Consider the following 17111-nt stretch of genomic DNA (forward strand, 5'->3'; position numbering starts at 1 on the left):
ATTTCTCTGAATTTTATAAATCATTTTTAAATTACTGACGTAAGAGTGAAAAATTAAAAAGATACCAAAGGCAGACTGAGGAAATCGCCAAGTTGAAGTATTTTCATGTTGCGAAAGCTGCAAATATTAATTTTAATGACAAGTTCCAGACCACAGACAATGCCATGCATTTGCTGGACAAAGGTAAGGTATATAGCCTACTAAAATGGCTTCATGCATACATATATAAATTGTCATGTTTAATACTTGCACAAAAAAAAAAATAAAGAAAAAGAAATAAAAAACCATAAATTCCCAAAAATGCCTTCGTTTTCGAGAGTTAGTTTTTTTAAGAATTTTTTCTTAGGAATTCAGTTTTTGAAAAAAAATTGGATGCATCATAATATAGAAACGACAGATGTGTTCCTTAGGTTCCTATTGGCGTTTAGTCAATATCGTCACCTGAAATACAAAAAGACGTAACAAACATCATCGTTGAAATGCAAAAAGTCATAACTAATAAAAAATTCAAAATTCACTTTTTGATTTATATGATGGATTTCATCGAATTACAACTCCCCACATTATTTTATGAAAAAATATAAAATAAAATAAAAATGAAATATTAGTCACGACTTTTTCCATTTTATTTCAGGTGACGATATAATTAATGTACTTATTACATTGCGTCTTGCTTATCAGAAGGATAATTTAACGAGCATTTCAGAAGCATAACAAACTTAAAAAAAGTAAGACAGTCGGATCTGATCCCTCACCGATCGTTAGAACTCTAATAAATAAAAGAAGTAATCATAAAATCTCAAGATAAACCTTATAATTAAATTTTGTTTGCTTAATTTTTGTGTGGAACTCATTAAAGTAATATAAACAACTTCTTCTACATTTTTTCGCTTCGCACACTTACTTATTGCTTAATTATCCATGAACTTGTAAACATATGAAGCTATGCTCCCATCAAATTAAAGTAGACATGTATTTAGCTATGAATTCTAATTAAGCGTGACAAGGCATTAACAAATTCATGAAGTAAATATTGCACAAACGAACAAGTGAGTGCCCTCATATATGTAGTAGTTCATAATTACACCTCTTGGGCTCATACATATGTATGTATGTATGTATGTACATACACAAGTCAATAGAATTTATAAAAGCATGTAAGCAAATACATATCGTCGCCTGGGTAAACGATTGTCGTATGTTACGCACGTACCGATGACGCTTACGACAATCTTTTACTCAGGCGACGATATGTAGATACATATACGAAAGCGCATTGATAAATATTCATAAGTATGCATGTTAAACGTACAAAATATATACATACACACATATATAAACTTTATGGTTTTGGTAGATTGGACTTACCGCGACGATTGAAGGGTCGCACCCTCACAGCAACTTTGATCTTATCGGTTGACATGGTGTACGTATGAGTAAGTTTGTATTCCTCTCGGTATGAACCGGTTTACACTCTCCACGTTGTCGTCAATGTGAGCCTTTATGTACACGCGAATGTTTCCTATTTGCTTTGTGGCTATGTGGTTTTAGTGCCACAATGAATGGAATGGTGGCAGCAGCAGAAATTATTAAAAAAAAAAAACAAGGTTATACTCTAAAAAGAGTTTTTCTTTTGCGTGCTGTTAGTGACGTTGCTGTGCTGCTGGTGACGTCCTCCAAAAGACGATTATTCTAACGCATGGGCGTTGAGGGAGTACGGTGAGTGAACTCGTTCGTGTATATACTTATCCTTTTGAATACGTTTCAGTGGCTCAAAGCTTTAGCTAGACAAGAGCCTGGTGAATGTTCGAATTGTTGTCGACTTTGACGGCAACGGAAACAACGCGTTGACGATATGAATGACGGTTGCGATGAACGATAAATGCGGAGAGAATGACAGACCACGCGACGGCTTTACGGACCGCTAACGATGACGGCGTTGGAACCTTGTGACGCGTTAACAATCAGCGAATTTTCTATTAACTTTTGCTTCGTATGCGCCTCAAAGCGCTCTAAGCACTGCGCCGCACCTTACACATTCTCCTAGTATTACACAAAAATCAAGTGGAATTTGAATGGAATACACTTTCTGCGTTTTGCTTGAAATATTTTTGCACTTATATTCTTTTAATTTTTTTTCATTTTTATTTCTTTACTATTGTGGTTTAGTTGTTTCTTTTTTACACATACATATGTACTTATACAGCAAACAGGCTTTATTTACTTCAATTGCGCCATGGCACCTATGTATGTATGTATGTAGAAATAAATGTAATGAATAAAATATATGTATGAAGACTTCGAGGGCCGCGGGCAAAACCCAGCAAGGATTTATTCAATGATATGAAACACAAACAAAAATTATTTTATTGCGGCGTAATGTGTTGTGGAAACGGCTTGTGATCAGACATTCCTAGTTGGGTCTCGCATTGTTCTGATGATGATGATGATTATGATGGACAAGCAAATATGGCTTTTGTCAGTTTATTGTTTGTTATGCTTTTGGGTGACTCACACTTTCGAGTGATTTCAATTAAATTAAAAGCTATGGTTTAGCCAGCAGTGGGTGACACAAAAACCCGAAGCAAAATGTCTTGGTAAACAGAATTGTGGTTATTTAGTCTGTAAGTTTGTGTAAATCGTAAGGAGTGTACTCATATCCAAAGCTATTAAAATTTTTAGAAAACTTTTACTGGTTTTGCGTTTTCGTATCCAAAAAACTTGCAAAGTAGGGAAAATTGAGAGAGCAAAATGTGATAGAGAGCTGCAAATTTCTGATGGGAAAATTATTACCAGCGAAAACTTGCAAGTAAGAAAATCAGCTGAAGAGAAACACTTGTTTGTAAATAAACAAAAGAAAATATGGCCTTTTTGAGTTATTTATTGAAAAAATTTTATTATTAATGCTAGTAAACAATGAAAAAGTGTGTAAATTTATTAAGCACAACGTTTGTTGAGTTTATTTTTCGTTAATTTCCTATCAATCTAGGGCTGCCATAATTGCTGGGCCTCAACCGGGGAACCTTAGCAAAAAAAAAATTAATTATTTTTAAAGGTTTAGTCAAACTCTAGTTTATTCAAATCATCTTTACACTTATAATCTTCTTCGATTGCAGAGGAAAACTTAGTTGATGCTCTGTTGTAATACATACAAAAACGGAATTGCAAAAACCATAATAAATTGAGATAAGAAAGACATTTTCACTGAAAGAACGTATTTTATTATATATGTATGTACATAACTATGCCATGAGAACATTTCTGCGTTTTAAAGTATGCATATATAAATAAACAAAACAATAACCAGTAGAGATCAAAGACAATTTTTGTTCAGTTCAGGAACGTATTTGTACTTCTTAATGTAAGTGGAAGCAAACAAAACAAGAACTAGTTTAACACATTTTTATGTAATACCATGTTCTAACCGACATCGAAAACATGTTTTCGTTGATAAAACTGGTTTTCGACCTAAAACTTGTGTTTTCGTCCATGTAAAATCTATCAAACGAAAACCAGCTTTCGCTGAAAACTACTTGAAAACTCACGTTCAATGCGCCAGTTCGGATTTATTGTTAATTGGCTGGCCAAACTAAAATAAGAATAAAAGTAAAAGGTTGTGAATGAAAATAAAATGAAAGAAAAAAATTCTGGTTTTGTTTTGTTGTAGCAAAACTGTAAACAAAGGATGTAAGAAATGTCAACGAAAAACACTAACAGCAGGTGTGAACAGCCTTCAGCTAACAATCCCTAAACTCGTTTTCAAAGTGTTTTCGTTGTCGGTCAGAACATGGTACAACTAACGCATATTACATGTTCACTTTCGAATCCGCGTATTACGGGCGGATTAACTATATTTGGGCGAAACTCACGATACGAATATATAATTTAGCGCCAACCACTTAAAAATTACAACAGCAAATTAAATTTTGTTGTCCCAAGCATTATGCGGCGTCATTTTGGTTGTAAACGGGAACACAGGGACCGAAACGAAGACATGTCCCTGAAAACAGGGACGTATGGCAGCCCTATATTAGTCCCCTTTCAGACACGTCAAGTCTTGAAAGTAATTTTTTTCGCATTCTCTTTTGTGTTTTCTATTTGCTTCCACACGCGTCAACTTTAATTGAATTCAAGTCCTTGGTTCTTTAAATGGGAAGCAACGAAAAGATCAAAAGAGACAAGAAAACTTGAGACGAATTGACGGTACGGAGGTATCTGTACTCTTCCCCTCTCTTCTCACCTCCTTCGCCAACGAACGAGCAGACTTGAAGGCAAGACTTGACGTGTCTGAAAGGGGACTTAGTCTCCAGTTCATTTACTTTAATGTGTGCCGTCTATGGTTGCCGTATGACATTTTTCGTTTGTACCATAATTTTCCTTTAAATATACAAAAATAGATTAAAATGGAACATGCGAGTGTCATTGTGCATGTTTTTATCTTCATCGAATTTCCAATCACCCTATACCGATGAAAAAAGTTCTTTACAGTGGCGGATTCAGCGGTGGGGAGTTTTGGGGTTGAACTACGTGTCAGTCAGTGGCGGACCCACGGGGGTGTTTTAGTATAGCGCATATGTATGTATAATATGGCGTCTATGTATTAAAAACCCCCGTGGGTCCGCCACTAACTGACACCGAGTTTAAGAAGGAAGCTCAATCGAGTACAGCTGAAGATCTTCCCAATGTCAGGGCGCTACGCTTTGGTTGTAATCAGGGAAGCCAACTCGTGGGGAATTCTCCGATTTGCGGGAATTTCAGTTTGCGTGGGGAATTGGGGAATGGACCGTTTTTGTGGGGAATTTAAGACGCTGTGACATAAGCAATTATGTACCTAATATTTTAGTATTTTGTTACTTTTGAATTGAATTGAAATTTATTAGTTCGTCCTTAATCAAAAACTGTATAATTTTAAGTTTCAAACTTTGTGCAATATTTAAATAACAAATTCAACGAACTTTTGTTAAAATTTCGAGTTTTATAATTAGATTTTTTAGAAGATTTTGAGTATACAGTTTTGTTGATTGTTCAATTCTAGTATAAAAAGGTCTCAAATGGCTAAAAATTGCCGTTTAATTTTTTTATAATATTCTTTGTAGCGTTCGGTTTCATATAACGAATAAACGCAATTTATTTTGGTATGGATGAACACCGCTACACCTTCGGTAAAAAATCCTTAAACCAAAAAATTTAGCCACTTGAAACTTGCACTTTATTGCACTAGAACTGAGTGAGCAACAAAACAGAACACTCAACATCTTTCTAGAGTCTAATTATAAAGCTCGAAATTTTTACGAAAGTTCGTTTAAATTGTTTTTTAAATATTGCACAAAGTTTGAAACTTAGATTTATATGGTTTTTGGTTAAAGATGAACTATACTTTTATAAAAAAATTACTCAAATTAAATAACAAAAATAAATAATAATAGTTGTGAAAACTTATCAAAATTTTGGTGACTAATTTTTTTTCGACCAATGTATATATGTTAATATTATATGTACATTTTTTATACTTTATTTGTAAACAAACTTTATAAATCCTTGGATTGGTTTATGAATACATAGATGAATTACATTTAAAAATAAAGTAAACCGAAAGACCAGTAATATATCAAAACACATACCTATGGGTGGGGAATTTTAAGAAATTTCGGGCAAAATCGGGGACAATCGCCGAAATCTCAAAAATGAGTTGGCTACCCTGGTTGTAATATCATTAGATATTTTTTGGCTTATGGCACTGCGAATGCTGTGCTTTATTTTCTTTATTTTTTAAATAGTCGGTAATTTATAATTTTCCCTTGTTTTTTTTTTTTGAATGTTTTAATACCAACTACATACATATGTATGTACATATGTACATATGTACACATTATAAAATGCGGAACATATGCATACCAGCAGCATAACCATTTCTACGACTTACTCCAATCCTTAGCAATACGATTCGCTGCTGTGTGCAATGTTGAAGGACACCAATTCGCGCAGCAAGGTGCGCAGTTCGCGTGTCAACACCAGCGTTCATTCGTTAAGTCAGTACATTTCCTTGAATGGGGTTTTTACTTATGCTACCAAATTCCTGCTAATATTTGCTCAAAATTAGAATGTTTTCTCATTCATTAGCATGACACTAAAATATTTACAAGGTAAACTCCATACAAGCACACAATCAGAAGTGAATATATATGTATATGTATATATAAGCGCTTATTTATGCCTCAGAGAATTGGCTCAGTTTCTGATGCATACTTCCCTTAGTTTCGTAATTTCTCCAACGGCTTGTAAAGTGGTAAAGTGGTAATATTGAATGCTAAATGATTTATCATTTATCGTATTGCAATAGAGTGGAAGCCAGCATTTTCTTTTGCAAATTTATTTTTCTTCCGTATGTGAATTTTCTTTGATGCACCTCTAATTTCCTATTCATTAGAAACAACGCTCCACTTTTTCACAGCTTCACAATTGCAGAAGTTCAATTGCAGCCACTCCACCAAATCAAAATGGGTGTAGATATTGCATAGCTATTTACAATGTCGCCACCCACCCTCGCATAGTTGAAACTTGCAATGTGAAAAAAGGAATGAACACCAATGGACAACCCAACAAAGGAATGAAAGAGCAGGCCCCCCTTTTCAACCAAAAACACTCAGCAAACAACAACAGCTATCACTTTTCTGCTGTTTTGTGCTTTGTGCTAAAACTTTTCTCATACGCTTATGTACATATGTATGTATGTGTATATTCCTTCACTGTCTTTATGAATCGATTTTATCGCTGTTTTGGCAAATTTTTCTTGTTGTGTTTCAACGCCTTAAATTTGCTAATTTTCACATTAAATTCAAACACTAATGCATTTAACGTATACACAAATCGTGTCTGATGGCTTTGGACGAGTACTGATTAAGTTTTTGCAAATAAATTTAGTATTTTATTGCACTTTTTCACAATTTTTTAGCAGGTAAATTAGCGACGTACAAAAGAAAACACTTGACACGAGCGCCATATTTGATAGACAGACTCTTTCTGGCTACACGAACAACTGACAACTAGAAAACAGAAATGTCATCGTCTGTGTGGAATTTGGAATGTCATTGGAATGCACTACCGGAAGTCATTGTACTGAACTACAGGAAGTACAGGGTGATAAACACATTTCATTTGCAACATTTTGGAGTTGCAGAGTTGCTTTAGCGGGCCAAAGAAGAACATGAACTGAATTGGAAAGATCGCGGTTGCCAGCTTCATACAATTCTGCCAAATTTGGGAATTTTTGTCTCCATTTGGGCCTTTTTTGTTTGTTTTGCGACACTTTGAAGCAACGTTCGTTTGAATTCGACCAAAGAACGTAAATGTATTTACGTTCTTTGCGACAACCAACTATTATTAACACCGCCTTTTAGGCCTTGTATATTGTGGCGAATACTGCGGCAAGACAAAGCGAACAACGAGAAATAGGCAGAATGTTAGAGGAATGACGTAGAATGTTCCACAAAGAGAAACGTCAAGTTGGATGAACACTGCGAACAGCGAGAGAAAGAGAATAAGCGATAAACTTCAGAATGTTCTAGAGTTGCCATAAGTGCCAGCGCAGGTATATAAGGGCGCCGCCACAGCGAGGTGGGACAGTTACAAGACAGCAAGCTACAAGTAAAGTGAGCAGAGTAGTGAGTTGCGAATAAGCAAGATATAAGTTTAATTGTGTTACCAAGTTTAGTTAAGCGCTGTTATTGCTTTAACAAGTATTGTAAAGTGTTTTTACTGTATTAGCGAGTATTGTAAATTGTTTGTTGTACAATAAAGTTAATTGTACTACAATTTGGTCATCGATTGCATTTATTTAACAATCCAGCGATACGAACCGAGGTATTTGGGAAATCCGGACGAGGTTTCAAGGATAATCGTAACAATATTGTAGTACACAAAATTTTGAATAACTGGCAACTGTGGGAAAAATGTTCTCAACCGGTTTAATTCAATTTCCAACACTCGGCGACATCTGCCGGCGATGCTCGGTGAACTTTTACTTTCCTACTGTAGATGTCGCATGAAATGCGCTGATGATGACAGCGAGTAACTATGGGTTTGTTTCTTTTCTTTTCGAGCAGATAATTAGGAAGAAGAAGAATGAGAGAATTGAAAGAATTACGCTCACAGAGAGCGAAATATCGAAAAAGTAAAGAAATGCAAAACTACCAGAAACTAGCAAGTAATCAGCTGATCGGTGTATTTGACTATTGAAAATATTTGACGCGAATTTTTGTCTATCCATTTTGACAGCTGCTAGTTTCTGCTAGTAAAATTTTAGCAGGAGAGCCACAAAAGAAGAGCGCAAGAACGAGAGAGAGCTGCTAGTTTCTGTTAGTTTTTTTGAAATTAGTGTTAATTATCTGTTAAGAAACAAAGCTTATACTGTTATACTTTTTAAATTAGTTTTGCATATAAAAATATACATATGTATGATTTCACACAACTATGAACCCTTAAGGACCGGTTACTCATGTCTGGTTAACACTAATCTGCGGTTAAACATCGTTATCGACGTCTTCGACTCCATGCAAATAACAGGGAGTCGGTAACGTCGATAACGATGTTTAACCGCAGATTAGTGTTAACCAGACATTGAGTAACCGGCCCTAAGCACGACAAATGCCGGTTAATTCTGATTCTGGTAAAACATTACGGTTCAGTTTTCAAATTAAAACAAAAGTATTTGTAAAAAAGTTTTCCTTGTGAAAGTTTTTTTCACAAAGTTTTATCAAATTTTCGGCTGTGAAAGAGAAAATGAGGGCATTTTTAACCGACTTCCAAAAAAGGAGGAGGTTATCAGTTCGTCGGAATATTTTTTATTTTTTTTAATTTTATTTTTTTTTATGTATGTTACCGCATAACTTTGCACACGTCAACCGATTTCAATAATTCTTTGCAACGGAAAGGTAGTGTCTCAGAGGTGGTCCCATACTAATTTGGTTTAGATCCGATCATTGGATCATGAAATATATATATATATATATAGGATATATATATATTTTTAAGTCGGTTTTTTTTGCTAAAAATTACTTGTTTCAAAAAGCTTCTTATTTTAGGCAATAATCTGAGTAAAATTCCTCATATTTTTCTTACATAGGGTATTTAAGAATGTAGCAAATTTAGAAATCTTAGTCCGGAAACTTTACTTTAGTTCAGTATTGGCCAGAGAGAGCTTAAATATATCAGAGACGAACAAAACATGTGTACATATCTCGCGAGAGAAACTTTTCCCAACTTTTGGCTTGCAGAATTTTGCCCATCACTGATATAAAAAAAAAAAAACTTAAAAAAGCTCGGTTTGCATTCGCATGGAACAGGCAAAGCGTTTTCAAATGCCATAGCGAAGTTCACGTTTTTAAAGAGCATATTAAAGTTCTTAAGGAAAATCAATTTCTAGGAAGTCAATCGCAGGTGTCATTAGGGAACACATACATATCGCTACTTAAAGGTGAAAGGTGTCAAGCGCATTTTTTTTAAGTTAGTTTTTGATGCAGAATGGCACGTAATACAAAACTACATTGACTTTTCGTCTCTCCTAAACAATTTCAAAAACATGGACTTGGCTTGGATTTGTGGGGTGGTTTTGTGTTATGCAGGGACCTTCAAATGCGGGTCTGGGTAAGTTTGGATATAACCTATAATTGTGCCAAGGTGATACGGTTATTTTCGGGCAGCTCAACATCAATATGTAAAAAATTATACAGATGCGGAAAGGATACCACCTAGTTGGATCCCCTGTTCTGTTTAACATTTCCCGATTCTTATGTTTGATCTTGAAAAGTTACCACTCAATGATTCTAAGTCCATCCGTTAATCGCCCGCGGGAAAGAGACGACCTCAATGCCTTCTAGTGGCGTGGAGTAGCAGATGGTGTATAAAAACTTCGACAAGTCTTAGGCTAACATGATGGTTCTCTCACAGCTGCGGTGACGATTGAAGCTTCGAGTCATCTTGGTATTGAGGGCGTTAAGTGCTGTGGTGGTGCGGTCTACGTTAAAAAAGCCATATTGATGTTTTGCTTATACGTACACCTTGTTAGGCAAAACGTGATAGCTTCCGTACGTCTTCGTACAGGTCGTTCGGCCGAAAATATTTCTGCTGTGAAAAAAAAGTGTGGACCAGTCCGCTAAAATTTCCATTCATCATCGTGCACAACAATTGAACATTTTCTACAGTGTCGTTTAGCGGTTTGAAAAGATACCTATTTTAACATGCTGAAGCTTAGAGACCATTTATAGTGCCGTATGCTTCAACAACAAGCACATGATGCAGATTTTTCAAAAAATAAACACCAAAAGCGATAAGGCACTTAAATGAAAATGATGCTGATAACGCTGTTACGGTGACCATTATCGTTACATGATAACAAACTTTTTATAAGATGACTTGAATTTGGACAAAATGTGGGGTCCACAGGACTGTACTACTTGCCACGAAGTGCATGAAACAATGGCCCTATTGCAAACGACGAGGCCAAATGGCCGCCGATATCTTGTGATTTCACACCATTAGACGTCTTTAATAAGCCCAAGACGATTCCAGTGAAATATGCCAAAAAGTCATTTTGATACGTGCATCCTGTGTTGCCAGAGGAGTCGTGGTGAGAAATAAAAAAAAACATTTAGACAAATTTTATTGTGTTTTGTTTGTAAAAGAAAATCTGCGATCGCATTGAATCACCCTATATTTTATCTGTGGTATAATATTTTTTGTTTTTTAGAAAATCGGGATGTTTAGAAATAATTTCAATATACATACATAGTTCAATTTAAGACCGGATTTTATAATACGATTGCAGAAAGAGCAATTTTGTTGGGTAGAGTAGGGTAAAAAATCCGTATAGTATCTTACTATTTTTCTTACAAATTCATATACTTGTATGTTATGAAATCCTGTCAATATTTCTTGTCATTTCTTCTTTCGTCATATCAGGGTCAAAACGTCAATGCTCGGTGAGCTTGCCAATCCCAGCTAGTTTATTGGCCTTCAGACGAAGAGTTTTGAAGCAATCAATAAATCTGATGTTAATACAATTTACTAGTACTCGTAAGAACAGAATGAAGTCTTGAATGTATACATACCAGATGTGCGTGAGAAAAAAATAAAGTTTTTAATAACAGGCAAACCAGAAAAATAAGAGGAAGACAACGTGCAAGGACTTGTGCAACCACAATGCATTGAATGACCTAGTGGACAAACATACCTACATCTTAACATGTTAATTTTCTTACGCGTACATATATGTATGTATGCATGCACGTACAGATGTGGTTGTTGTTAAAACATAAATTATTATACAATGTGATCGTGTGGCTTGCGTAATTATTTCCGGAATTTTTCTTTAGGCTGGCCATTATAGTAGAAGTATGTACATATGTACATACATACAAAGTATGTAAATAAATAAAACTAGAAGAAATTATATAAAAATCTAGATATACGTACATACATTTATATTTGCATTTAGAACATATTTGCATTGTGAACAACCTCTATGTTATTGGAAATGATGAACAAGCTTTGATGTGTAAGCGATTAAAAGTCAATTCAGTTCAAATGTTTCATATTTTTTGTTATTGAGACTTACTACTTGTTTTTTCACACAACACAAACATATGTAATACATACTACGTATGTACATTAGGGTGCATCAATCTTCATCCAAAAAAAAAAAAACGCTACTGTTTTTCCCTCGGAATTTAAAACTTATTATATTTTAAGACTCAACAAAATATTTCGGTAAAATATAAAGACTTGTATGAGCTGGACCGATTTGAGAATAACTTCAAAAATTATATTACATATTTTGATGCTGTTAGTAAAATGTTCAAACATTTTTATACAGACCTTTTGAGCGTTAAGTCTTCTATCACCTGCCATTTTTTTGGAAACAAATTAAAAAAAAAATAATAATTTTATTTATAAAAAAACTCGATTTTTTGAGCTCATTTAAAACCGGCCTAGCTCACGTAAATTTTAATATTTTTCCGAAAGATTTTGGCGTAAGTTTTTAAATATAATAGCTTTTATAATTCCGGTCGAAACAGCACGACTTTTTTGGTGAGGCATCCTAATGTAGATATATACATGTATGTATGAACTTTGGTACCAAAAAGCCGATTAATCTTTATTTAATACGATTATTAGGGATTCCGGATACCAAGTAAAAAATAAGAGCCGGATTCGGATATCCGATCGGATATCCGGTAGAGTGCTGCCCTTAATAAAATTCACAAAATTGTTATATTTTTTTTTTGAATAGCGACATACTTATGACCACATTGTCTGCTTTTTTGATATGAACTATCCAATACGTAATTAGGAATACAAAATCTCTCCCCTGAATTCCACTTATGAAATAATTAAAAAGATAACTTATCCGTCTGCAACCCTGATTTATCGATTATTTGTGGTAAATAGAGAGAGAAACGTCAAAGATAAGTTTTGATAACTCAAAACGATGATTAATCGACTTACTTAAAATATGATTACTCAACAAAAAGAAAAATTAATTTTGCTCGTTAAAAGAGTTTGCGTTGGAAAATGTTAATTTTCTTTTTTGTAATCTGTATATGAAAAAAATATTTCATTTTAATTTTTGAAAACGGAAACGTTATTTTCAAAGTATCAAGGAACTTAACTATACTTTCTATGTAAACAGTACTTTGAAATGTTGATTAATCATAAAGCAAATTATTCAAATGTTTTTGTTTTTGGTTAATCAAAATCTTGATTGCTCGAGTAACTGAACTTTTGAGTAATCATAATTTTCAATCAAACGAATATTTGAGTTATTTACTTTATGATTAATTAAAATTTTGAATAATCAATTAATCGCACAGCCCTAGTTTGTAGGCAAAGAAAGGGCTGACTGTTTCGCTCAGCATGGAGCCCAAATGCGCTTCCAAAATTTGGATCATGACAATCTACAAAGTGCTTAACTTCATCTACATTTTTAACAAACTTCAAATTAAAAAAAAAAAACATATTAAATCCAAAAAATGTTTGGTAAATTTTGATTGGTTTTGGTAGGAAAAGAAAATTGGCCGTGGCAACACTGGCTCTGATACCGATTGGTAGACAAAGCAGCGAACATACAAGAAAAAAAGGCAGCGATTTAGAAAAACGGCCGGATAAGCCGGATTCCGGATACCAACCGGATACCCGGCACATCCCTAGCGATTATAATATAAGTGATTAGAAATCAATAACTTGTTTGCCTTTTAATTAGGCCTCGGAAAAAGTCATCTCACTCAACACTGACATTCTCGTAACAATAATAATAATCCGATTAAATATATACAGATGCGTGCAACTAATTAGCAACGAAATTCAAAACGATATTGCCTGCAAATTATGTTTATTTATTTATTTTTAATAATTTTCATTTAAAATATAATTCAATCTATAACAGAAACCACAATAACAAAAGTTGCAAAGCTTGCACAAATTGCAAAAAAATTAATCAAACTTAAAAAAATCGTCATCAAAATTTCAAAATTATTAATTAGAATATATAGAAAATATTGGGGTATGCAGTTTTGTAGCCCATTCAATTTTAGTACAATAAAGTGGAAGTTTCAAGTCGCTAAAAATTACCGTTGATTTTTTAGAATTTTTTTCGTCGAGGGTGTTGCGGATTTTTTTCCATGTAAAAAAAAATTTTGATCATGTGTTATATGGAAGAAAATCCGCAACACCCTCGACAAAAAAAATTCTAAAAAATCAACGGTAATTTTTAGCGACTTGAAACTGAAATGAAAATTATTAAAAATAAATAAATAAACATAATTTGCAAGCAATATCGTATTGAATTTCGTTGCTAATTAGTTGCACGCATCTGTATATCTGTGGTCATAAGCAATAACCGCCTAAGTCGAAAAACATGAATTCGAGAAAAAACGTTTTAAAAATTTGGTTTGTAATGTTAACATTATGGGGAAACCAAAACATGTTCGTCTATAACTTTTTAAATAGCCTAGATGGCGAGAGGGGATTTCGAATAAACATGAAATAGTAGTAGCAGACTACGATAGTATTTATAACTTAATTCGTTCTTAAGTCGACTTAGGCGATTATTGCAAACGACCACAGATATATTTCCAAATATCCTGTTTCCTCCTTCTTAAAAGTATTCGAAGCGTATATACTTAAGTAGTTATCCGACGAGCTTAAAATATATACGTACATATGTAAGCAATGAAGTGATTGAATGTTAGTCAACTTAATTGCATGCAATATCTGCGTGTTACATTAGGTGTCTAGCCTCCGTAAAATAATGTAGATTACAAAAAAATAAGAATTCATTTTTACTGAAGTATTGACACTGAAATGCTCAACATTTTTGTCTTTAACGTTACAGTCGCACGTATATTTCTGCTTATATTTCCGAAACGTTTTATAAAAACCGAAAGTTTTCATTAATCCTGATAATAAATTCCAAAAGCTAAATTTTATTTACAAATAGTTGTTACTATCTTTTGTGGTTTTAAAGATAATTGTGGTTTTAGGTGGTCTTTAACGTTACATTTTTTGAAAGTCAGTTATAAATAAAGTCACACGTAAGGAAAACTTGGAGAATCCTGTAAAGTTAAAAACTAAACCAAAGTATTTTAATAAAGATCAAGGCTCAAAGAAACTATAAAAATATTATATTTTGGATAATACACGTTTATAACAAATCTGTATACCGAAATATGCAGTCTTTAACGTTACTTACAATACTTGACTATATTTTCCATTTTGATTGCATGCGCGGAGAAATGAAATGAGAGAAATGAGCACGCACCGCATACATTGTGGATGTCAGTCGATACTTGTTTCTAGATGCCTGAAGATGTAATATAAAAACAAGTAATTTTTAAGCAAAAAAAAAAAACCGACTTCAAATCTCATATAAAAATTTAGGAGCACCGTTAATTTTTCATGATCCAATGATCGGATCTAAACCAGATTAGTATGGAATCACCTCTGAGACACTACCTTTCCGATGCAAAAAGAATTTTCGGAAAAAAATCGGTTGACTTAGTCCAAAGTTATGCGATAACAGACATAAAAAGGATATATATTCCGACGAATTGATAACTTCCTCCTTTTTTTGAAGTCGGTTAAAAATATATCAAGAGCCGACGGGTTAGTTAAAGAAATATTTTTTTTTTCACTCGCTCCTCGATCCCAAAATTTTGACCAAATACGCATTACCGATTTTCTTATTTACATTTGCAACGCCCTTTGTGTCCATCAACGGCAGAGCAGTCGCTAATGGGCATGCGCCTCTGCTGCCCCTCCCTAATGTAAACGATTGAATCGATATGGGTGATAATAATGGAATATCCATAAATCTTCCGATAAATATGTAGGCAAAATTCGATATCATTATCGGTATCTATTCAGATGGCACTATGGAGATAAATGCGAGGGTAAAGAATTAATTGATTAAAAGTGAAGACAAAATTGAAGATAGAGATGAAAAGGAAAGCAATAAAAGCATATAAAATCGAACGAATTTAGTCACCAAAAATTCAGTAATGAAGTTATCGAAATTTATCGAGCCATCGAAGTTTTTAGTAATCGAAATTTATCGAGGTAACTAAAGTTTATTGAGCTATTGGATTGTATTAAATTATTCAACTTAATTAATGTTTATAGAGTTGTCGAAATTTATACACAGAAATTTAATTGTCGAAATTTACCGATGGTTACAGATAATACAAATTTATTGGATTATCGAAATTTGTTAAGTTAATGGAATTTATCAAGTTATCGATTCTTATTGAATTACATGTCATTATTTATGGAGCTAACGAAATTTAACGAGTTATCGTAATTATCAAGTTCTTTCAGCTTATCGATAATTATTGATTTACCAAAATTTGCCGGTTTATCGAATCGTAGTTTTTCGAATTTTTAAAGTATTTAGAGTTATAGCAAGTTCTATCACTGTATCGAGATGTGCCAATTTCTGAGTTATCGATATTAATCGAGTCCTCGAAACGCACAGTATCAATAACTATCGAAATTTGTAGAGTTATCGAGGTATCGATATATATCAACTTATGGAAATTTATTGACAAACTGGAACGTAGCGAGTCAATTATAAGTCATGAAAAAGTCCTTCAAAGCTATAAAAAATGGTAGTCACGTTTTATGTAGTTCCAAAGCAGGCAATTTTCCGGTTATTAATTTTTTTACCTTGTAAGTTAAACGACGTCCCAACTCTGAGAACATCTTCAAGGCTTTTAAAAGCTAGAAAAACTGACAAATTTCGGCAGTAACTGGCACTCCCAGTTACATACGGGTAAAATAGTTTTTTCCCAATTTATTTTCATGAGTAACTCTCCATTGATCGAAGGAGACATGAACACCAAAGAGTAAATAAAAAATTGAGTTCCGTCGTTGATCCCGATGCTTCGGCATGTGATTAAAAATTTTCGGGATTAGCATCTCTTGCGCGCATATTACTACTAGCTATGTATATAAGCTTGCGTGTACGCATCTCCAATGTAATGCATTTAAGCGTGTAGCACCAAAATTATTTTAAAGGGCCATCGATCTTCACTCGAGAGTAATCAACCAACTGCGGTGGACTTACATACATATGCGTGTGCGATAAAATTATTTAACTTTTATGTATGCATGCTTTTGTTGAGGCTATGCTGAGGATGCTCATTTCTTTATCATTCCATTCCACGCTCGTGGGTAAACAAAAAGCCCGAACGCGCCAGCGCTACCGAAAATCACTGATTTTCAATGCGCTGTCAAAAAAAAAACCGAAAAACTCCATTCAGTTGAGAGCTTAATTTTTGGAGGAGCCCATTCGGGTCAGCTGGAGCGCGGCTGTGGGACAGTGTGTGTGTGTTGTGAGGGTATACCCAGCTAGCAAAGAAACGTAAATTTTGCAGGTTAGTTCAATTGTCCGTATCCGGAAAACGTTCGAAACGTTCGAAAAAGATTATGTCATTTGCAAGCAATAATTGTATTTTATTTATTCTAACTAAACATTTGAAAGCATACAGAGGAGTGTTCCGCTATTTGTTAGCTTCCAGAAGGTGCCGAATTCCGTCAGGCGCTTCCTAATTTTATTTTAT

General features: G+C 34.0%; 1 protein-coding gene across 1 annotated transcript in view; it reads right to left on the bottom strand.

The window, feature by feature from the left end:
• The window catches only part of LOC118742572 (kinesin-like protein KIF13B), a 70490-nt gene extending 63256 nt beyond the window's left edge, over window positions 1–7234 (bottom strand). Inside the window, exons 1-2 of the mRNA XM_036474742.1 lie at window positions 6720–7234; window positions 1369–2243 (exon numbers count right to left, since the gene is read on the bottom strand). Coding sequence (XP_036330635.1) covers window positions 1369–1423 — 55 coding nt within the window. The 5' untranslated portion in view covers window positions 1424–2243; window positions 6720–7234. The remainder of the gene's footprint in view (window positions 1–1368; window positions 2244–6719) is intronic.
• Between the last annotated feature and the right edge of the window lie 9877 nt (window positions 7235–17111).

Source organism: Rhagoletis pomonella, unplaced genomic scaffold (genome assembly GCF_013731165.1).
Source record: "Rhagoletis pomonella isolate Grant_MI unplaced genomic scaffold, Rhpom_1.0 Rhpom_scaffold_00007, whole genome shotgun sequence".
NCBI lineage: Eukaryota > Metazoa > Arthropoda > Insecta > Diptera > Tephritidae > Rhagoletis > Rhagoletis pomonella.